The following is a 23,332-nucleotide window of genomic DNA, read 5'->3' on the forward strand; positions in this document are numbered from 1 at the left end:
TATGATATTTTTTCGAAAATTCTGGAAAAAGCACCAAAACAGAATAATCATATCTTCAAGCCTGGACCTTAACCAGATGCCCCCAGCGAATATTGATCTTAAGGAGATCAAAGATCTTTCCAATGATCAAAATACTTACATCAATTTTAACAACCTCCCCTATTTTTGATAGGCTCTCGGGACGATCGCTTTTAAGAGGGGAAGTGTTAACATGGCAAATGTTAACAATTACTAAATAAGTAATAACACATAATCAGCAATAATTAGCAAATCATAGCGGAAATGCATCTTTAGTTGCACAACATTTCCCACAGTAAAAGCCAGACGCTTTCATCAGCATAAAAGCTCATTTTTCGGCGTGAAGCGGAAATCCAACACGCGCAACCGAAATAAGCCAATTCGGAGAATCGGCAACAAAGTCAGCAGTTGGCCGGTGCAACGTAGCTTAGGTTTTAAGTAAATTAATTCTTAAGTTTAGTCTTAGTCTTAGCTCTGTAATGTAACGAACAAGTAATAAATAAAATTTTTTTTAAAAGAAATTAACATCAAATTTCTTAACTTGAGTTTCCAGTGTTCAGCAACTCGCTTTGTGTTCTTATTCGTAACAGTTCGCTGCGACGTTTTTCGGCATTCGTGTTCTTTTTTTGAAATTAATATTTTGAATATATTTAAAAAATTTAATTTCATCTTTTGGTAATTAATTTGCAAATATGTATACAAATATACATAATATAATATAAATATTTTAGAAAATGGAGTATGATGAAAAAATCGAATTAATTAAAGATATTGTGAAATGTATGGAGGAAGCCATACAAATTGATTCAGACGATAGTAAAAAGGGTGATATATCTTTGTTTTAATAAATAAAATGTATTTCTTAATTGACAGAGCTGATTAATATATGTGATAGAGTGGCCCAAATACCTAAAAGGAAAAAGAAACGACAATGGGTTAAAGTAAAGAGTAGACAATGGGTTAAAATAAAGTGAAAGAGAATGAGAAAAAAAAACTCGAGCAGAGTTGCGCAACACAAGTTGCTCGTGTGAAGGTAATGGGCGACAGCAAAAGAGAATCGCCCGAGAATTAGCAACTAAAGTTGCCTCATGTAATCGCGAACATAAGGAGCATGCATACATACATACATACATATATTTATGTCTCTTCATATTCTTGGGCATGTGAGGCAAGAACATAAAAAATTTGTTTATGTTCTCTGTGTCAGAGTTTTCAGTTTCTCTGGTCGAACCTGCACCTTCTCTATACTTTTAAGTTCTCTGACTTTACATTCTCTGCCTTCTCTATACTTTTAAGTTCTCTGGTTATACGTTCTCTGTATTAAATGTTACGTGTATTTTTGACTTGGCAACACTATTGAAAACTCTGTCCAAGGAGTTGGCAACGCGTTGACTGTCAAAATATTCTTGTTTTCGTTTGCAAATCGCAGCAAAATATTAAAGGCGTAGAATTTCACAACTCTATATCATTTAAACAGAAATTGTTTATATATCAAAATAATGTCCTTAACTCGCGCATCTAAATTGCTCCAAGCTAGATTGACACGTATTCAAAGTGTCCCAGCAGTATTTTATCATGAAAACGTAAGTATCTATTATATTAAGATCTTTCATAACAATGAAATATGTGTTGAAATCATTTTTAGGTTAATACTTGAGTATGTTATTTATAAAAAACTTATTATTACTACAATATTAAGAATAAATATATAATATATAATATATTTTTCAGGTAGTGGAACATTATGAGAACCCAAGAAATGTAGGTTCCCTTGACAAGAAAGATCAAAGGGTGGGAACAGGTTTAGTTGGTGCGCCAGCATGCGGCGATGTCATGAAGCTTCAAATCAAAGTTGATGAAAATGGTAAAATTATCGATGCAAAATTTAAAACCTTTGGTTGTGGTTCAGCAATTGCTAGTAGTTCTTTAGCAACAGAATGGGTAAAAGGCAAAACTATTGATGAAGCCGGAAAATTAAAGAATACCGACATAGCTAAAGAGTTATGTCTTCCCCCAGTAAAATTGCATTGTTCTATGCTTGCTGAGGACGCTATAAAAGCAGCACTTGCCGATTATAAAATAAAACAACAAAAGAATGATTAAAAATCAAAAATGATGTTAACGAATTAGTTGTAGTTTACGAGTGTTAAATGGAAGATAAACATTTAAGAGCTGATATTATCAGGTGAGTAACATTAAACAAATAAATCTTTCAATGTGTCGAACTAATCAATGTTTCATACATGTTAATAATTGATAGCTGGATTCAATGTTAAAGTGATCTGTTGATTTGGTCGGACAGATATAGTTTTTCAAATTAAAAATCCCATATGTACTTAAACTTGCTTCAAACTTATAGTTTTAGAGATATTTATATTTAAAGCCCAAAAATTGCTAAACTAATTCATTCTAGTCAACTATGCGCACATCGATTTATTGTCTATTTTTTAAATAAAAAAATATATTATAAATATTTATTATAGCGTAGTCGAAGGCCGCCATTGCAGAAAGTTCTTGACCGGATGTATGTCAATATGTGCAGTCTACTTACAAATATATTAAATGTGCAAAAAGTGTATTAACATATTTAAATAGTTTTACAATATTTAGACTTCAAATACAATTAAATTTCAAAACTAAAACCTGTGGCAGTTACATGTATATATATTTTTTTACCTGAAAAACGTTTTATATCCGTCCATACGATTGGACGAAATTGGAATCGTACAAGACCTGAAAACTTTTTTATTGTTTTGCTCATCACTTTTTCTACTAAGACTTGGAAATAATTAATGACTATTTGATACGATATTTTTATTGCCCAGGCTTAATGTTAAAATATTTATTGTTTTTGTTTTCAGAACAGCATCTTCCGGCTTTTGTTATGCTTTAAATACTTATAACAATGCATAAAATTGTATCCTTTTGAAATGTTGAACCATGGACGTCAGCTTTAATTTGGGAACTGTAATAGAGTATAATCGTATGCAAGTTGAAATAGAAGTATGTCTATGTTGAAAATATGTGATGGAATGAGAAACTATATTTAAACACTAAGATTATTACGCAATACACGTATTGAAATAAATTTATTTCTTCAATTTAATTGCACATTTCAATAAAACCATATAAGAAGGCTTGTTTTAGGAGAGGCGCACGCTAACATTGCCGGCACATTCCCCTACGCTATCTATGTTATATTCTGCAAATAAAAAAAATATATACGTAAGTAATTACTACGTAAGTTTCATATATTGTCACTTACGTCCATCGGGATGTTCGCAATTAAAACGCAACAATACGCATTCATTTCCAAATGTAAGCAACTTGCTGCCATTTTTCTCTTTGCCGCATAGTGGTGAATATTTTTCGCCGCAATCACGTGCACATGCTGGGGCCTGCTTTTTGCCGGCTGGAGATGCAAAAGTAAGAGCCACGAGGCAGAGTGCTGAAAGGCAAAAAATAATAAAGAAATATTTAAGTTTTTCATTGAACTTTGTTTTCAATATTCATACATATGTATGTATTAAAATCGGTGCCATCTGCATATGATTTATAAAGATTATTAAAAGTATTGCTTAGCAAAAGTTGTATTTTCGCTCTGTAGTCAGCAATGCTCTATGGTGCATTCGTCTCGTGGAAGGCGTTGAAACAGGTTAAAAACGTGTTGTTGTTTTTGTTGTAACGGGTTCTTAATCCTCGTCAGGATGGTAAGGATTATCTAAGTTGTCGCCTGCGTCATCCAATAGTAGGTCCAAGAAACGTGCTGTTTCGACGGGGTCGTACCAAAGGGAGAGAGGTGACAGATATTGGTCTTTGTGGGGCATGCAAAGAGGTAGCCAGTGTCATGCCGAGACTCTTTGCAGGAAGGACATATACTAGATATGTCGGGGGTCTATTCTGGACAAGTAGGAGTTTAACCTGCTACAGTATCCAAAACGAAGCTGCGCAAAGGTCACTCTCGTTTCTCGCGGCAACTCGGGATCTTCGGTTGCAATGGGCGGTGGTTTGATTACAAATAACCATTCACTGGAAGGGAGCCGGTGAGGGTGTTGATGACTCCACAATGTGAATGGCGGTCAGTGCTTGTCGGAAGTTAATTGCGTTCGAAGTCTGGTCGACGTATTGTTTGATGCCGTCGGCGTAGTTTAGGAATGACCTCTTGATATCCTAGGAGGCGGTTCCGCTCCAAGCAGGTGGCTGCAAGGGTGATTTCTACGAAAACATCCTAGCAGGAACCGCTTGGAGAGGAGTTCATTATGCTCCTTAACTGGGAGCATAAGCGTCTCACTATGTAGATGTTCGATGGGAGACATCAATAAGCATCCTGTCGTGGTCCGGAGTGCAGTGTTCTAGCAGCTCTGAAGTTTCCTGTTTAATTCTTCTCAGTTTAGATGTTTCACCTCGAAATAGTACGGATGATTGACAACCGTTCAGCCTCTTCAGTCCTGGAGGAAGCGTAGTTTTCTCAATGTCCTGCAGTAGCGTTGTGTGGTTGACTGTGTCAAAAGCTTTTGGCAAGTCCAACGCTATGAGGATCGTTCTCTCACAGGGTGGTTTCTGGTTGAGGCCACGAACTATCTGGCGTTTATGAAGCTAAGTGCTGTGCACTTTTTGGAATCCATGCTGGTGGTTGGCTAGACTTATTTGGTGAGTGAAGGTCGGGAGTAGCAAGGCCTCAAGTGCCTTCACTACTGAGGAGAGGAGAGTTATCGGACGATAGGACTCCCCTTTGTTGGCGGGTTTCCTAGGGTTCAGTAGTGGGACCACTCATCCGACTTTCCACACATCGGGTATTTGAAGGGTGGTCAGCGACAGGTTGAGAACTTTGGTAAGATATGTAGCTTACTCCCGTCGAGCCTATATGCTATAGCATAAGCATGTTGATTGCATCAGGGCCAATGGATTTAGAAGATTTCGATTTGTTGATGGCATTCTGAACCTCCTCATCGGTGAAAGTAAGTGGCGCGAAGTCGTTTGGCATTATGCGCAGGCGTAGATTAACATATCGCTTGGTTTTGTCTACCGAAGGGTGCAGTTTAAATTGCCGGCTAAAATAGCTCGCGCACTTCTTCGGGTCCGAAGAGGCTTGACCATTGAATTGAACTTCAACTCGGTCGTCATGTCTCTTCTGGTTAGACAAAGTCTTGACAGTAGTCCAAAGCTTACTCACACCGGTGGAGAGGTTGCAAGACTTCAGGTGCTCTATCCATTTCGTCCGCTTATGATGGCGCCAATCGTCGAATCTCCAAATTGAGATTACTTATTCGGGGATCCCGGGATCGGCATGACGTAAGGTGTCGCTCTCATTAGCTAAAACGGCTGCTTCAGCTGAGAAATTGGGGCGAACTTCCGCTATTCTTCGAGCCGGGATGAAGCGAGCGGTAGCTGCTGCGATCACCTTGCGGAATCGACATTCGCCAACGGATATGTCTATAGGAATGAGCAGAGCGTTGAAGGTGCTCTCAGCAAATTCTGTGAAGCCGACCCAGTTAGCTTTGTTAAAGTTAACGGATGTGCGGTTCTCCACAGAAACCAAATCGGGAGGTGTCTCGATCGAGATAATAATGGGCAGATGGTCTGATGCAAGAGTTAGCATAGATCGCCGGGTTATGCTATTTATCAGACCACCACTAGCAATGGTAATATCGGGCGAGCTATTACAGGTGCCCATAACTCTGGTAGGGGCTTCGTCATTCATTGTGCAGAATGACGAATCGTCATTCTAGGATAGTATCCCTGCGGCCGATGTCGCCATCGATAAGACGATATTGAACGGTGTTGTGTAGTATGAAGACTTGGCCTCTACCGTTATCTCGCTCGCGATCTTTACGTACAACGTTGAAAACTTCACACCTCAGAAGATCTAAGAAGCTCTTTAGCTTGGTTTTTTAGTCCGCAGCTATCGATACGCGTTTCCGGATCATAAATGCAACTATATATTCGATCTTGTTCTAGAGTTCGTTGCAATTAAATTGTAAGATCCGAGTTTGACGCGGGTGTCTGTAGGTGATCCTGGAAGTAAAGGAGTGGCGTGTAGGTGGTAGATGTTGCAGCTGCAAAAGCGCAGGGGCGGTTGCCGCTCTGTTATGTCAGTGAGTGATGCCACTCTTGGGATTTGTTGGGCAGACCCCTGCAGCATGGGGCAACCTACGACACTCTCCACTCAAGCCGGAACATGTCGGGAAGTGTTACCAGTCAGCACAAGAATCGCACATGAAACAGACTGTGCGAGGAAAAAGGAGATGCAGAGTGGCTCTCGCACGAGGATTGGAGCGGGATGAAGGTTAGAGGTGGGGGACTGAGCAGAATGAGAGTCATGTTGCCTATCTGAGCTCCTATGAATCGTGGAGGTGTTAAGGATGTTAAGGTCGCAGTAGTGCGTTGGCAACATAGGACCACGTAACTCGTGGTCCACTCCCTGAGTGTCATAAGTCCTGAGCACTGAGCAAGTCTTAAGATGGCTGCATATATTGCATCTATTACACCAGACCGAGGTGGAGTTTGGATGTAGCCTTTTGGCGCAAGTGTCGCAGAAGAATTTCTCCGGACCTGAGTTGGAATCAATGCCAGCACGAGTAAGAAGGATACGAAGCAACCCTGCTGCAAGGCATTGCTTCAGTAACGATACGATCTAAACGGGCTTAGATTTCTAGAGCAATTCTTCTCGGATAGAGTTATATACATATATATAAATGATCAGGATGACAAGACGAATTCCGAGTAGCTTGAGTAAAAATTAAGGTATCGTGATGAAACTTAGTACACGTGTTTCTCGGCACCCATGGCGGATTGGTATTGCAGATGGACGGAATCGGTCTATTACCACGTCCACTAATCACCTCTATTCGAACACATATACAGGGGTGTTGTGGAATCCAAGAGAGAATTGCTTAGCTGTCAGAATTGCAAACTAATTCTGATTTTCAATGGTGTCACAGAATCTGATTACATTTTCGTCTTTTCGAACATACTCAAAACCAATATTCGAACCAGCTGTTAACTAATATGAAAAACTTGCAAATTAATACATTTGGAAGCATTCCTGTTAAAGTTTTTAATAAGTTCCGAATTAAAGGAAGTTTTTAAGAGATAATATTTATTAATATTTCCCTTATGGAAAAAACGCTAAATTAATTCGAAATAATACAATAACTTGATTTCTTAGCTTACATTTCAAATCTGTGAGTGACTATCTTCTTGCTTTGTTTTTGATAGCAAAACCGATAAAATTGGTTTCCGTCACACCCAAAACCGATACAAATTCTGTTTCGAATATTAAACCAATAATATCTGAATTCATGTCACCTACTACTTTTTTTGATCGGTTTCAATTCTGATTCCGACAACTATCAGATTCCACAACACCCCTGATAAGTTGCCATAACAAAACCACAAATTAAGATACAGAACTGTTATTTGGTACAATAAATCGCACTACAAAGGGGCATCTGGGGTTTTAAATATTTGAAAAGTGGTCGTAACCCCTAAAGGTTAATTGTATATATCTCCAAAACCATTCAATTTACATCACCCAAATTTCCAAAAGACTAGTGTTTTCGACACTTCTTACCAGTTTGACTCTTTCCAGTTGGTCGCCTTGTCGTGGCGAAGGGGCTTAAGTAAGAGTAAAGTGTGCATCCCAAAGGAAACGCACTCTAATCTTACGAACTAAGAGGGGCACCTCATAATTCCCAAACTAGTGATATGGATGAATAAACCCTAGGTTTTACGCCCATCTCCTATTGTGGAAGTATGAGGATACCCGCACCAACAGCACCCTAAGCCACGGTGTCGAGGTACCCGTGCCGAAGGCTGAATGGTCAGCGGGGGGTAATAAATAGCTGATCGCGAACGGTCCCCTCCAATGCCCGGGCGAGGTCGGAGGTATAAAAGCCTTCTGACGAGTGACCAACCCTTTCCGGCTTACTCGTGGGACCAAAATGAACGAAAACAATAAAGCAACAACAACAACAAACAAATTGACTACAACAGCGATGACTAAGGACATGAATTACAGGAATCCCATTACAGAATCCGAAGAGGAGGAATTACTCGCCTCCAGCCGGGAGACGAGTAAGATTACTGCCGGACATACCAACCAAAGTATACCGGTAGATACAACAGTGAAAACAGCAGATTTAAGGGAGGAAGCGCTCACCTCCAAAGTTGCCATGAGCACCAACCAAAGTGCACTGGCGGCTAAAGGAGAAAACAAAAAGAAGCGCAAGAAATCCCAGAATCAGCTGAGGAAAACCCGGTACCAGAGGGCAGCCGGTTTCCCAATTGATGAAGAAGAAACAAAGCGCCTCAAAACAATAGTAGAGGAATATGAAAGCTACCTAAAAAGGAAGCAATCAGAACCTCTGGAAGAGAGCAAACAAGAGAGCACTTCATAAAAAAGGTATCGCTCTATCACAGAAATACCAAAACCTCTGCCCAAAAAACCTAGGCGGAGTGAAGGTGAACACAGCAGCACAACAACGGCAAGGCATTTCTGCGATGTAACCAGGGATAGCCTGCAAGTGGCCATCATAGATGGGAATTCCTCTTCTTCGAGCACTATACAGGAAAGATGGGTGGAGATCGACGTCAGATTGTCGAGTATGGTGCTAAGCTTTGTACTCGACAATCCTGCGGGTCCTCACCCGGAGTTTGACTCCTCTGAGACCCTCAGGGGCTACAGGGTCATCAAGTGCGCGGACCAGGCCTCGCTAGATTTCCTGACGGGTAGTGTTGCTAAAATCAGCAACGCCTTTGTAGGCCTTCAATTGAGGCTTTTACCCGCCAGGGACATTCCGAAGAGACCTCGTGCTCGCATTTGGCTACCCCCTCTAGAGGAGCCAGGCGAAAAACTCCTGAGGTGCATCAAGCTGCAGAACAAATCTATACCTGGTATAGATGAGTGGCAGCTGATCAAGAAGGAAAAAGCAAATAAAGCAAGTAGACCAATACTGGGGCTAATATGCGATGAGTCCATTGAGGCTCTGAAGAAGACTGACTACAAAACCAGCTTCGGAATTCGCAAGGCCAGACTAAAAATCTTCTAAGGGGTGGGAGGAAGTGCTGAACCTTTCGCTATCAACAGACACACGACAGTCTCGTTGTGGATAACTGGAGGGTATCCGATGAGCCTTCCATGTCGGATCACTCCTGGATACTCTTCAGCATCCGCGAGAAATACAGTGCTCCTCTCACATATCGGAGCCCTAGAAGAACAGCGTGGGAAGAATTTACCAGTATAGCAACAAATGCCTTGAAAAGGGAGGCAATAAGAGTATTAGAAATCCTCAGGAACTAGATTCAGAAGTAGAGAAGTTGGAAAAAATCTTAACAATAACTTTCAATAAATTCACTCCGCTAACAGTTTTGAAAAAGCTATATAAATATGTTATGAAAAGATACAAAAAAGCAGTCAGGAAAGCTAAAAACGACTCATGGAGATCATTCTGCACTTCGATAGAAAGTTGCAGACAAACCGCTAGGCTGAGCAAAATGCTATCCAAACATCATATTAATACTGCCTACATTAGGGCGGAGGGAAGTGATTGGACCTCCTCGGCAAAAGAGTCTCTGGAGGTACTTATTACAACGCACTTCCCCGGGAGTCAGCAAGCAGCATCAGCATCAACAGCTCATTATCGAAGCCAATTAGTAGACAAAAGCAAAATTAAATATGCCATAAATGGTTTTGCAGGCCCTGACGGGATTATGCCCATAATGCTGCAAAAACTGGTAGAACCAATGGTTCAAAGGCTTGAAAATATATACAAAGCTAGCACTCAACTATCTTACATCCCAAGAAATTGGAAAAGAAGTAAAGTTGTGTTCCTTCCAAAACCAGGTAGAAGAACACACGAGAATGCGAAGGATTTTAGACCTATAAGCCTTACCTCCTTTATGTTGAAGGTACTAGAAAGGCTAATAGATTTACACGTAAGAACAATAATGGCGGAGAAGTTATCGAAGTCCCAACATGCGTATATAAAGGGCCGATCAACCGAAACTGCCCTTCACGAGGTGATAAGTGTAATTGAAAAATTACTACACCACAAAAAATACACCATGGCTGCTTTTCTAGACATAGAGGGCGCCTTTAATAACATAGAAGTAAATGATATAATTAATTCTCTGGCACATGGTGGCATCGATGACACTGCGTGCAGATGGATACTATCGATGCTTGAGAATAGGAAGATTTTAGCTTCAAACAGCGCTGCAACACAAACAAGTTATGTGAGTATAGGAACGCCTCAAGGAGGGGTCCTCTTTCCGCTTCTATGGGTTGTAGCGCTGAACGAAATACTGCTCCAACTAAACGGTGGAAGAGTGAAAGCAGTAGCGTATGCAGACGATATAGTGTTGTTGGTATCACGCATGTTTCCTTCAACAGTCAGCGAGATTATGGAAAGTGCACTTCGAAGGTTAAACCTATGGGCTAAAAACAATGGACTAGGAGTTAACCCGAACAAAACAGAACTGATGCTATTCGCAAGCAGAACCAAAATACCTCAATTTCAACTTCCGGTACTAAACGGTACAACACTACTCTATCCCCCACAGCTAAATACTTGGGGGTGGAGGTTTACACCAAAATGTACGGGAAAATAAATATAGAAAAAAGAATAAACAAAGCATACATGGCCTACTATACTTGTAAGAGAATCGTCAACAAGAATTGGGGCCTCAAACCAATATATAATCATGTGGATGTATACGGCTGTCATAAGACCTATACTTACATATGGAGCTCTGGTATGGTGGCCAGCGCTAAACAAACAATACAACATTAAAAAATTAAATGGAATACAAAGAGCAGCATGTGCGGGTGTTACTGGTGCAATCAGGTCATGTTCGACTGATGCGCTCACTGTGATCCTACATCAACTCCCAATCGACATTTTTATTCACAAAACAGCAGCTATTGCGGCGATAAGAATAAAAGAATTGGGAGGTTGGAATCAGCAGAACTACAGACATAGTGTAATCCTAAACAAGCTCACCATTATTAAATCAGACTACATTCTCCCAAAGCTGGATTTCAATAGACACTTCCAGGTGAGGATACCATCTAGACGAGAATGGAGAAGAGGTTCAATAGGAGAGGAGGATACCATCTCAGTCTATACCGACGGGTCCAAAATGGACTGCGGAGTAGGCACTGAGGTGTTCTCCGCTGATCTAGACATATCTCTCTCTATACGTCTACCGAACTCGGCAAGCATCTTCCAAGCAGAAGTACTAGGCATAGAAAAAGCCTGCGAAGCTCTATTAGAAAACCACGGGAATATAGATAAAGCAACTATATTTACGGATAGCCAGGCGGCGCTCCTGGCCTTGTCTTCACCCATGACAAATTCCAGCATAGTTGACAACTGCAAGAGAGCACTAAGCTCAATAAAAGACAAGCTCCAACTAGACTTGATCTGGGTTCTCGGTCACAGGAACATTTTCGGTGACGAAAGAGCAGACGAGTTGGCAAAGGCAGGAGCCCGCTAGGATCGATCAAAGGAGAGATCAATAGACAATTTCAACAAGTTGCAAATAACAGGTGGAAAAACATTACAAAATGCGTCATAACTAAACAATTATGGCCAATATATGACCAGAAAAGAACCAACGACTTATTAAATAGGTCAAGAAAACGCATGTGCAGAGTAACAGCTGCCACAACAGGTCAGTGGCCATTTGGGGAACATGCGTCCAAAATGGGTATGCCCTACAACGACATCTGCGGAGGCCGCGGAGTAGCAGGGAACAAGGAAACAATTTTCCACTTTCTCTGCGAATGCCCGATCCGACACAAAACACTTGGAATCCATCAAGCACCAAACCTTGAATGGATTTCAACTAAAAGCATATCAGACATAAGTAGTTTCATCGAAACCTCAAAATGGTTTGAGAGAGAAGGTGAAAAGTGATACATGCTGGCGTATGCCGATGATATTGATATCATTGGCCTCAACAGCCGCGCCGTTAGTTCTGTTTTCTCCAGAATGGATGAGGGATCGAGGAAAATGGGTCTGGTAGTAAATGAGAGCAAGACAAAATATCTCGTGTCACCAAACAAACAGTCGTCGCACTCGCGACCAGGGTCCCACGTCACTGTTGACAGTCATAACTCCGAAGTAGTAGATAATTTCCTGTATCTTGGAACCAGAATCAACACCAATAATAATGTCAGCTTCGAAATCCAACGCAGAATAACTCTTGCCAACAGATGCTTCTTCGAATTGAGTAGGCAATTGAGAAGTAAAGTTCTCTCCGGAAGAACAAAATCCAAACTCTATAAGTTACTCATTATTCCCGTCATGCTATATGGTGCAAAGGCATGGACGATGACAACATCTGATGAGTCGACGTTACGAGTTTTCGAGAGAAAGGTTCTGCGGCATTATTTATGGTGCATTGGTTCACAGTTTTGTCAAATAATTATTGTTGAAAATGTTCCTAAAATTTGTATATTCAAGCAAAATGTTGCTACATACATGGTATAGCGTGTGCACCTAACGACTGTTTGTATCAACTAGAACTAATCGGCATAGATATACATAGCATATATGTATGTAAATAATCAGAAAGAGTCGATTAGAAGTCCGACTGACTGTCTGTCCGTCGGATTGTCTATCTGTGCACCCACGTATACCTTGGCAAGAAAATGAGAACAGGTTCGTAGATGGGTGTAATCGGACCACTGCCATGCCCACAAAACGCCATTAAACGAAAGTCTATAAAGTACCACAACTGAACTCCAAACTAAGATATAAAACTGTAATTTGGCGCAGAGGATTACAGTAGCAAAACTTTGAAAAAATGGATCTGACCACGCACTCTAAGAGGTTTAATGTACATATCTCCTAAACCACTTAAAATACAATAAGTCAGAAAATTAAAATTTTACGTCCGAGATCATAAGACAAGGCTTTATGGGAGCCGTTGTTAAAATTGGTTAGCGTGCCACCGACCTAGATAGCATTATCCACAACAACGCCTACTTCTCATATAACACAATTTTAAAATCCATCAGATTCTTTCACTTTCCAGTATGCAAATTAAACACCAATCAATGTATCCGGAAAAAACTTTGCACGAATAGTGCCTGTGAGGCCACCTAATAGCCAAAAATTGTTCAAGTCGGATCAAAACTATTCAAGCCCCCAGATAACGAAAATCCGAATGAAAATGGCGGTGAACCAGTCAGATATATTATCGAAATTCGAAAAGAATTTTTCCCCGGCTTTGATTGTTGCAAGTTGCAAGAGTATAAAATATTAGGTTGCTTTCGAACTTAGCTTCTCCATACTTGTTTAAGATATAGTTTTGCCAACACCTAAAAGTATTTTCCCAGCTTTGATCCTTGCAAGAGTATTACCTTTACTTATTATTGAAGCCTTTGTTCCGCTTATGAATGAATTACAGTGTGCACTGACTGATGCCACTCCCGTTCCTACAATATTTGGATGTATGTAACCGGAGCCGACCTGAATTTTCAAAGACTGCCAAATTAGCAGCAGTCTTCACAGTCATTTGCTGCTACAACAACAACAAAGTCATTCTTTTACTTTGGTATTATGGCAACAGGTGGAAAAAATGTTCAATAGATTTCAATAGTCCTTGTTTCTTAAGCAAAATATTACAAATATAATTTTTTAGAATATTTACCGACAAAAATCACAATAGTAACTCGCATATTGTTAATTATAATAGTATGTTATTCCCAAATGAGTAAATGATCGAGGGAGTTGTAACACTCTTATTGATTCAAATTCAACTAATTCGCGAATTTAAATTGACGCAGTCTAGCATGTTGCTTGACTTCTATATTAATTCATATATGTTTGTGCATATACAACTATGTTCGAAATAATAGTAGTGGCTTGTGAGACTTAAAATAAACTTATTTCTACACTTAAAAGATTCTTGTCATTTATTTTTTTCTATGCCAGAACACGGTCCAAAATATTGTTACTCTGTGTTTAAATTGAGTTTTGAAACAGGTGTCACTCATGGAGTACCGTTTTTTGTGCTACGTAGTTATTTTTTGTAGTGATTTAAAATAGCAGAGTAGGCGAAATAGTCATTTTATTTGAGAGAATTTGACTGAAATGAGAAAAGTTTATTTTAAGGTGAGTAGATTAAACAATGTTTAGTCAATATATCGCTCTTTAAATTTTAAAACCATTTTTTTTTTGTAAAATATTAAAATATTCTTTCTTTTTTATTTTTACAAATAAAGTGACAATTTGACGCAAAGTTGTCGCATTGACGTTAACGCTGACCGGTAAAAATTGTACCGTCCAACACTTTTATTTAGGTACGCCAGTAAAATGGGTATATCAAGAAGACTACGACCGATTTATTTCAAAAGGAGTTAGGGTTATGAGCTAGGTGGCCCAGTCACCTGACTTTAATTCAATTGGAAATTTTTGGGCAGAAGTCAAGGAAGCTGTAGGGAAGAAGAATCTGTCAAATAAGAAGCAGTTATGCAATGTGAAGGATACGGAGAAAGCCAAGCATGTGTTTAGTGGACTCCATACCTAGAGATACGCAGCTGTATTATCTAACAACGAACGTTCAATGAAGTAGTAAAAGCTTAAGCTTTATTTTTTGTTATTATAATGAATCAATTGGTTCTTGGTGGAAAATTATCTACACTGCTGTCAAATATTTTAGGAAACAAGCTTATTATTTTTTAAAGAAACTATATTTCTTGGAAGCTTGAATATCAACAATAAAAATAAAATAAGCATCAAATACATTATTATTTTCTTCGATTAAATTCCTGATAATGACAATGCTATTATTTCGAACCCAGTTGTATATACCGCTAAATACATTCGCAAATATTAAACTACTAATAAAATATATATATACATATGTATCATATATTTAACACACCCTGTCGGAAAATTTGTTAGAATACAAATAGTGACTAAATTGCAGAAGGGTCTACATATGAGATATGTATGTATATCTGCATGTACTGCATGCACATATGTATATTAATTTCTGATGGAATTTGCCTACTGTTTATTAAATATTTCTGCTGCTTTTGTACTGCCACAGCAAGCTTGTTAAATTACTTTTGCTTTTGAATCCTAAAGATATTGATTCAACAGTTTCTTTTCCGATTCTTGACGCGCTTTTAATAGTACACACATAGCACACATACTCACTTATAATGTACACACATTATATATATACCTATGTAGTATACCAAATGATTTATGTAGAACAAAATACTTATACGTATATGTATGTGTTGTACCTAGTTTGAGTCATATTCAGTTTTGGCGAGCATTAAAAATATTTTCGTTAAGCCTCACTTGCCGGCTGTGATGAATACAAGTAGGTGTGTATGTTTACACCGGAATATATACGCAGCCAGAAAATAATAGCTGGATTTCAGCATTTGTTTTGTTTGTTATTGAAATCGTAAATATTCACTTTGTCATATCTAATTATTTATAATAAAAATTAATTAAGCAAAATATGCACGGGTAGAGGTCACATCCTCTATACGAAATATGTGTAAACGTAATTTAAAATATAAAAGCATTCAGTTTAAGTAAAACTTTTTGTTTAATAAAAACTCATTTAATTCTAGTTTGACATACAGTACATGACAGAACTAAATTTCCACGCAATATAAATTGTTCAAAGTAATATAACTTTTTCGATTAAATTATTTCAATGATATTTAAGTTAATTAAAGTACAGATCGAATAGTATTTAAAAATTATTAAAACGCAAAAATATACAATAAATCGCTCGATAATGAGCAGTAATATCACTATGTACTTAAATCATGTTATATTACACTAGTTTACAGTATTGAACTTTTTGTCTGTTGCCGCGAATTCTGCGATTGATATTATTAACTTAATACTTGTTTTTGTCAAATCTACCCTCAAAAATTTTTAAGCAGCTCGAGTTACTTTGTTTTTGATTTTTATCACTTAAGCACATGTATGTATATAGTGTATATCAGAGTTGGTGAAAAGTACCTATATTTAGTATTTTGGGGTGCTCTTGGATAAAAATAAGAATTCTTGGGCTCCCAATTGTGTTTGTAAATCTTGTGTGGAGTATTTAAGATTATGGAAAAGTGGTAAAAGAAGTGCCTTTAAATTTGGAACACCGACTATTTGGCGAGAACCACGAAATCATCTCGTAAACCGTTATTTTTGTAGTGTGAACATAAACGGTTTAAACACTAAAAATTTAGCTAATTGCTATCCTCGGATACTAAGTTTTTATCGTGAAAGAGATGCAGAATTACGGCGTTATTTTTCCGAAGAAAACGGCATTACCTTTTGTTCAGATATCAAAAACTTGTTGATAAAAATGGTCTTGAAGCGATACGAATCAAACGACTGGCGTTTATTCATTGACAGCTCAAAACGTAGCCTCAAATGTATTCTATTACATAATGGAACCTATTGCCCACAGTACAAAGTTAAAGGAGGAATATTGTAACATTTCGCTAGTCTTGAGCAAAATAAAATACAATGACCATGAGTGGCAAATTTGTGTCGATTTAACAATGGTCAACATTCTTCTCGGTCAACAAAGTGGTTATAAAAAGTTTCACTGTTTTATATAGTATGTCTTTGGGACATTGGAGCTAAACAAGAGCATTGGGTGAGAAAAAACTAGCCCTTGAGAGAAAAAATTGAGCCTGGAAAGCACAATACATATAGTCTACAATTCATTAGTAGCTCGGAACAAAATTATCCTTCCACCATTACATATAAAACTGGGCAACATGAAACAGTTTGTAAAATCACTAGATAAAGATGGGAACTGCTTTTCTTACATTTGCCAAAAATTTCCTCAGCTCACTATAGAAAAGATTAAAGCCAGAATTTTTGATGGCCCCCAAATTAGACAACTTACGAAAGATACTCAATTTAGAATTTCTATGACTGAGTCAGAATTAAAGGCTTGTATAGCATTCGTATCTGTGATGCAGAATTTTCTCGGAAATAAAAAATCTGAAAATTATATTGAACTTGTAGAAGACCTTCTGCTACAATTAAAAAATATGGGATGCAATATGAGTATACAACTCCACTTCCTCCATAGTCACCTAGAGAGGTTTCCGGAAAATTTGGGAGATATGAGCGAAGAGCAGGGAGAGCGTATGCATCAAGACTTACGCGTCATGGAAGAGCGCTGTCAGGGTTTCTAGGATACAAATATGATGTCTGACTATTGTTGGTCTCTAAAACGTAATTTTCCAAAGCCTACACATCGGAGAAGAGCTTTAAAACGAAGTTTTTTAGAACTTAATGATTAAGTATTTTGCTTAATAAAATTGTTCCTAATAAATTCATGTTTTTTTCTTGTAATACCTACATAGCTGAAACTCTGAAACTAGAGCTGATAAAAATATTTAAATTATGTTTTTGGAAATAGCATATTATATGTAGTCAGCAACAGCTAAAATTTCTTCGGCAACAAATGTACTGTAAACTAGTGTTATTTGTATTCATTACCTTTGGCTTTAATATCCAGAATGAACTCAATTACTGCCGGACATTTTCGATAAACGATCTTCCACGGTCTCCACAAGTATTTGGCATTCCTTGGTAGTAATTTTTCCCTTGACTCATTGATAACTTTTTTAATTGTGTAATATTTTGCAGTGATTGTTGAGAAATGTCTAGATTCAAAATTGTCTTAACGTTCTCAATTGGGGATATATTGGGGCTTTGCGGTGGCTATTTCTAAACATTAATATCTTCATCTTCTAAGTATTTAGTTTTTTTTGGGCAACGTTGATTGGAGCGTTGTCTTGTCGTAGCACAAATTCATTTCCTGATAGTATCCTTCCTTCTGGTATTGTAACCTCTTTTAAAATTTGTAAGTAGATTTCGGCTTTGTCTTTACCTTCTACAGTGATTAATTTCCCTATTCCACTTTCGCATAAACAACGTCATACCATTAAATCCTTTTCTTATCCTTTAAACTAAGGATTTGTACATTGGTACGTCAAACAGAACCATAGACTCACCTGTCCAAAAAACTGTTTTCCAAAATTCCATACTTTTTTCGTTTTATTTTACTAACGTATGGAATTTTCTAGCAACTCTTTCTCCGTGCTTGCCATACTCATGCAATCCTTCTCGAATAATTTGTGCTAAGGGTACTTCATAACTTTCACTTTGTAAATGTGAAAGAATTTTTGTTACCGATAATCATGGATTCGCATTCGAAATAGTTTTACTCTTTTCCACAGCCTATTTTGATGTAATACTTTTCCAGTGAAAGTTGATTCAATTTCTCCATTTATGTGGCTAAAATAGTTTAAAGAAACTTATTTTAAGAAACAGTTATCTCACCAATTAATTTTGGGGTGTTAAAAACAAAAAAAAATATAAACTGGACAGAGACATTTTTTTTTAATTTGCTTCAAAGTAATGAGCTTGCCTTATAACTCTGTGGCTGCTGAACTGGATTTTTTTAGATTTAAGGGGAATTGTGAGTCGAAAATGGACTTCTTTTGAAAATTAGTTCTGAACTGAAAAGTCACCAATAAGGTTTCTATTATATTTTTTACAGTTTATTGTTAATCATAATACAGGAAAAATAAAAACTCATTTATTATGACTTTCAGTTTTCGTTCCATGAGCAAACTGTTGTGAAATAAATTTAAATTTAAAAAAATTATGCTATTTGCAAAAAAATACTTGAGTGTCTTAACTAAAATGCCTATATTTTTAATAAAAACAACCAGAAAAAACTGGTCTGAATTAGATACACAACTTTACTTATTATTTGTTTTTCATTTGCTGAATTTAGAATGTGGAAAAGGTTAAAAATCTTTTCTTCAGATTATATTTTCTAACTAAAATTTTGAATATATTTTCAGGAACTGGTTAAATCAAACAAAGAGATCCAAAACTTTTTTAGTGCATCGTTTTTTAAAGATTGGAGCAACAATCCCTATATCTGTCGCTTCAAGTGAACGCTCGTTTTCCTCACTTCGCAGGCTTAAAACACATTTAAGAAATAAAACTGGAGAAGCACGCCTGAACGGAATGGCTCTCTTGAATATCCATAGAGATGTAGACGTGACGGAGGAAGAGATTTTAAATGTTATGGCCCAAAATAAAAGAAGATTAGACTTCAATTTGTGAATAAAATAATGAAACATTGTCTTTTTACATAAAACCCCCCCCAAATTTTTTTCCTGCCTTCGCCACTGCCGCGATCACATGATCCCAACCCTGTATATGCGCCCCACATTTACACTTTGACCTATGAGATAGGAGTCTGAAAACTCAGACTCAGACAGGATCCGAAATCTGCTTTACCCTAAAAAAACATATCATCTCGGATGTACTCGTTAAGCTATTATGCGACCGTTACGGCTATTGTTCCTACAGACTTGCCATCTACTCCTAACCCTATTATCTAGAAGCCTCTTGCTTAGATATCCCTCTGCACTATGGTCGAAACCCATACACCGCAAGCAGTCAGCAAGGGGCCTATTCGCTTGCACCCGGATAGAAAACCATTTAATGTAGCACAGCCTCCAAAAAAGCGGATTAATGGTGAGAAGTGACTTCCACAACTTCTTCTAGGGACGTCAACTTGTCCGCGAAGAGTCATAGTAAGTACAACTAATGTGAAAAAAAATATTTATTTTTCTTAACCTTTTGGAAACTTAAATAGTTAAAAACAGTTGTTCCTTCGCTTAGTATCTTAAGGTCTTTTATGCATTACTGATCTGTTTTCATTTTTGGTGTTTATTTGATACTGTCGATCTCTTGTTCACATTAATAACATTATAACAAGTAAGGAAGGGCTAAGTTCAGGTGTCACCGAACATTTTATACTCTCGCATGGTAAAGTGATAATCGAGATTTCATAATACGTCATTTACATATTTTTCAAATACCGTATTTTTGTAAAGTTTTATTCCGCTATCATCATTGGTTCCTAATGTTTATACTCGTATTATACAGAGAAGGCATCAGATGGAATTCAAAATAGCTTTATATTGGAAGAAGGCGTGGTTGTGAACCGATTTCAGCCATATTTCGTACATGTCATCAGGGTGTTAAGAAAACATTATATATCGAATTTCATTGAAATCGGTCTAGTAGCTCCTGAGATATGGTTCTTGGTCCATAAGTGGGCGGCGCCACGCCCATTTTCAATTTTTAAAAAAAGGCTGGGTGTAGCTTCCTTCTGCCACTTCTTCCGTAAAATTTAGTGTTTCTGACGTTTTTTGTTAGTCGGTTAACGCACTTTTAGTGATTTTGAACATAACCTTTGTATGGGAGGTGGGCGTGGTTATTATCCGATTTCTTCCATTTTTGAACTGTATATGGAAATACCTGAAGAAAACGACTCTGTACAGTTTGGTTGACATAGCTATAGTAGTTTCCGAGATATGTACAAAAAACTTAGTAGGGGGCGGGGCCACGCCCACTTTTCCAAAACAATTGCGTCCAAATATGCCCCTCCCTAATGCGATCCTTTGTGCCAAATTTCACTTTAATATCTTTATTTATGGCTTAGTTATGACACTTTATAGGTTTTCGGTTTCCGCCATTTTGTGGGCGTGGCAGTTGGCCGATTTTGCCCATCTTCGAACTTAACCTTCTTATGGAGCCAAGGAATACGTGTACCAAGTTTCATCATGATATCTCAATTTTTACTCAAGTTACAGCTAGCACGGACGGACGGACGGACAGACGGACGGCCGGACGGACAGACAGACATCCGGATTTCGACTCTACTCGTCGCCCTGATCACTTTGGTATATATAACCCTATATCTGACTCTTTTAGTTTTAGGACTTACAAACAACCGTTATGTGAACAAAACTATAATACTCTCGTTAGCAACATTGTTGCGAGAGTATAAAAATACATATAATTTGGAGTTATAAGGTAAAGTTTGTTTGCTGTTTCTTACGGTTTTGCGGAAAGCCTTATTTAATTAATATTATATATGGGTCTTGGGCTGGAAGAGTGAAAACTTAAATGCCCGCTTCATTTAGTTTTTAATCTGCTAATTCATATCACATTCAAGTTGATTACTAATAATTAGTTTTGTTATATGAAAGAATTATTCAACCATAAGCCATATTTGTGTAAGTTCCTCCAGTTGAAATTCAATGATCTGTTGAGTTTGTCTCCACAGTTAAAAGTAATCACAATATCACAATCATTTACTTCAATATTATATAGTTAATCTATACATATACAAAAATGAAAAATACTAAGTAAAAATGGAATCAGTCCTCATTGAGTCTAAGGATTTCAGATCAGACGTGTTGACAGTGAAGTACGTTGAGTGTACTCTGTGCCAAAAATATGTTTACAAGTGATACAAAAGTGAGAAACATTGTTATGGAGAATCTTGAAATTATTAGAGAAGTTGCTGAAGATGTCGATATATCGATTGTCTCACGCCATAAATTTTTTCGGAAATTTTGGGCATGAAGCGTGTGGCAGCGAAGTTTGAAAAACCTTTCGAGCATCGCAATGAATTGTTGAATGGCGTCAACGTCATAACTGGTGACGAATCATGGGTACATGGTTATGACATTGAAAGCAAAGTCCAATCGTCATAATAGAATAACTAAGGAAAGCCAGACCAAAAAGTACATATCAAAACGGTTGGCACAAGTGTATTGTATCTGATGGGGGTACTTTGGAGGGGTCAAAATAGAAATTGATGAATAATAAAATATTTTTGAAAAAATAAAAAATCACCTTATTTTTTGAAAGTAGGGGCATGCCCATTTAGACGATCATCAATTACAATTTCTTAGAGTAAGTTTACTTGTGTAATGAAAGAATATTTGTTTTTCACCATAATCAGCTTAGAGTTGACGATGTATATAGTATGTACAAATACCATATACTATATGTACAAATAAACTCACGATTTGTTCATACTCTCGCAACTTGCTGCAGAAGATTATAATGTTTTGATCACAAAATAATATCCAAACTCTGGCATCGAAGTTGGCTTTAATTTTAAAGTTTCTGAATTTGGCGTGCCCTTCTTTCACTTCACGCTATACGTTTGACGCATAAAAAATTTTCAAATTGGATCATAACCCACGCTACCGAATATGGGGATCCAAGTGTCTACGGCTGACTTAAAAAGCCTAAGCCCTGTTTGGCGAAAGTACAAAATTGCATCAGAGTGCGAGGTAATTTAAATTCCTTACTTCCTCCCAGCGGAATCCACTGTTCCACTATTTTCAGCTTAGAATTTTGATCTAGAATTAGTACAGATGATTGACGACCGTGGAGGATGGAGTCATGTGTAGAAGTTCACGCAAGTGAGAAAAGCTCTCTGATCGCCATTCACTTGGGAGTGGCCAGAAACGATTCTTTTACATATGACTCAAGCAGCTCACGACTTCCGGTCTTTGACCAAGTATCCTCTGGGTAGCCTAAGAACATCCGTTCGAAGGCGAGCTAAAGTGAGAAGGCGAAACATCCCCATAGGGTTGTGCGTTGGGTTTGGGACCCCCCACGTAAAAAGCTCACCCCAATAAAAAACTACCAACAGCCTCGGATGAGAAACCCCCCTTTTGATGACGACCATGGCAAACGAAATAAGGAAAGCTGCCCCCGCTACGATGTCAAAATCGTGCTTAGCGACTTTAATGCCAGGGTGGGTAAAGAAGGTATATTTGGCACTACGGTTGGTAAATTCAGCCTCCACGACGAAACATCCCCAAATGGGTTGAGGCTGATCGACTTCGCTGGGGCCCGAAATATGGTTATCTGTAGTACTAGATTCCAGCATAAAAAGATTCATCAAGCTACCTGGCTGTCTCCGGATCGAAAAACTACCAACCAGATCGATCATGTTGTGATAGACGGAAGACACGTCTCCAGTGTTTTAGATGTGCGTGCGCTCCGAGATCCTAACATCGACTCGGACCACTATCTTGTTGCAGCTAAGATTCGCACCCGCCTCTGTGCAGCAAAAAGCGCACGCCACCAAACACAAGGAAGGTTCGACGTCGAGAAGCTGCAATCACAACAGACAGAGGAACGATTTTCTACTCGGCTTGCACTCCTGCTCTCTGAGAGCACTAGTCAACACCTCGGTATAAGGGAACTGTGGGACGGCATTTCAAATTCCTTACGTACAGCTGCAACCGAAACCATTGGTTTTCGGAAAGTGCAAAAGAACAGCTGGTATGACGTGGAGTGTCGTCTCGCAGCGGAGAGAAAACAGGCTGCCTACCTCGCAATGTTACGATCGACCACAACACGTGCGGGATGGGATAGATACCGAGAGTTGAAGACGCAGAACACCAGGAGAA

The 23,332-nt window shown here is 38.2% G+C and overlaps 2 protein-coding genes and 1 long non-coding RNA gene across 4 annotated transcripts; 2 read left to right on the plus strand and 1 right to left on the minus strand.

Annotated features, from left to right (window-relative positions):
- The first annotated feature begins 1,394 nt into the window (after nucleotides 1-1,394).
- LOC126764349 (iron-sulfur cluster assembly scaffold protein IscU) lies at nucleotides 1,395-3,124 on the plus strand. Of its 2 annotated transcripts, none has more exons than XM_050482071.1 (3): nucleotides 1,395-1,601; nucleotides 1,750-2,203; nucleotides 2,880-3,124. In XM_050482071.1, the coding sequence occupies exons 1-2, from the start codon at nucleotides 1,518-1,520 to the stop codon at nucleotides 2,119-2,121; spliced, it is 456 nt and encodes a 151-aa protein (XP_050338028.1). In that variant the 5' UTR covers nucleotides 1,395-1,517; the 3' UTR covers nucleotides 2,122-2,203; nucleotides 2,880-3,124. The 2 variants fall into 2 exon arrangements, with proteins under 2 accessions (XP_050338028.1, XP_050338029.1); XM_050482072.1 differs by having other exon boundaries at nucleotides 2,885-3,124.
- Nucleotides 3,078-13,799, minus strand: LOC126764424 (uncharacterized). Its single transcript, XM_050482111.1, has 3 exons — nucleotides 13,681-13,799; nucleotides 3,284-3,466; nucleotides 3,078-3,220 (listed from the first exon to the last, which is right to left on the minus strand). Exons 1-3 carry the CDS (start codon nucleotides 13,706-13,708, stop codon nucleotides 3,162-3,164), a joined length of 270 nt encoding a protein of 89 aa, XP_050338068.1. The 5' UTR covers nucleotides 13,709-13,799; the 3' UTR covers nucleotides 3,078-3,161.
- Nucleotides 13,800-15,571: 1,772 nt separating this feature from the next.
- On the plus strand, nucleotides 15,572-19,177 carry LOC126764477 (uncharacterized). Its single transcript, XR_007668004.1, has 2 exons — nucleotides 15,572-15,680; nucleotides 18,896-19,177. It is a non-coding gene; the product is annotated as an uncharacterized LOC126764477 (long non-coding RNA).
- The last annotated feature ends 4,155 nt before the right edge of the window (nucleotides 19,178-23,332 follow it).

This window comes from Bactrocera neohumeralis, chromosome 2 (assembly GCF_024586455.1).
Source record: "Bactrocera neohumeralis isolate Rockhampton chromosome 2, APGP_CSIRO_Bneo_wtdbg2-racon-allhic-juicebox.fasta_v2, whole genome shotgun sequence".
Classification (NCBI taxonomy): Eukaryota; Metazoa; Arthropoda; class Insecta; order Diptera; family Tephritidae; genus Bactrocera; species Bactrocera neohumeralis.

Excerpts from the sequence above, each read along its gene's own strand:
- LOC126764349 (XM_050482071.1), top strand. The coding sequence starts at position 1,518 with ATGTCCTTAACTCGCGCATCTAAATTGCTCCAAGCTAGATTGACACGT. Across the intron at positions 1,602-1,749 it reads CAGTATTTTATCATGAAAAC|GTAGTGGAACATTATGAGAA; the intron begins GTAAGTATCTAT and ends TATATTTTTCAG.
- LOC126764424 (XM_050482111.1), bottom strand. The coding sequence starts at position 13,708 with ATGCGAGTTACTATTGTGATTTTTGTCG. Across the intron at positions 3,467-13,680 it reads TACTATTGTGATTTTTGTCG|CACTCTGCCTCGTGGCTCTT; the intron begins GTAAATATTCTA and ends TTTGCCTTTCAG. Across the intron at positions 3,221-3,283 it reads TTGCGAACATCCCGATGGAC|AATATAACATAGATAGCGTA; the intron begins GTAAGTGACAAT and ends TTTTATTTGCAG.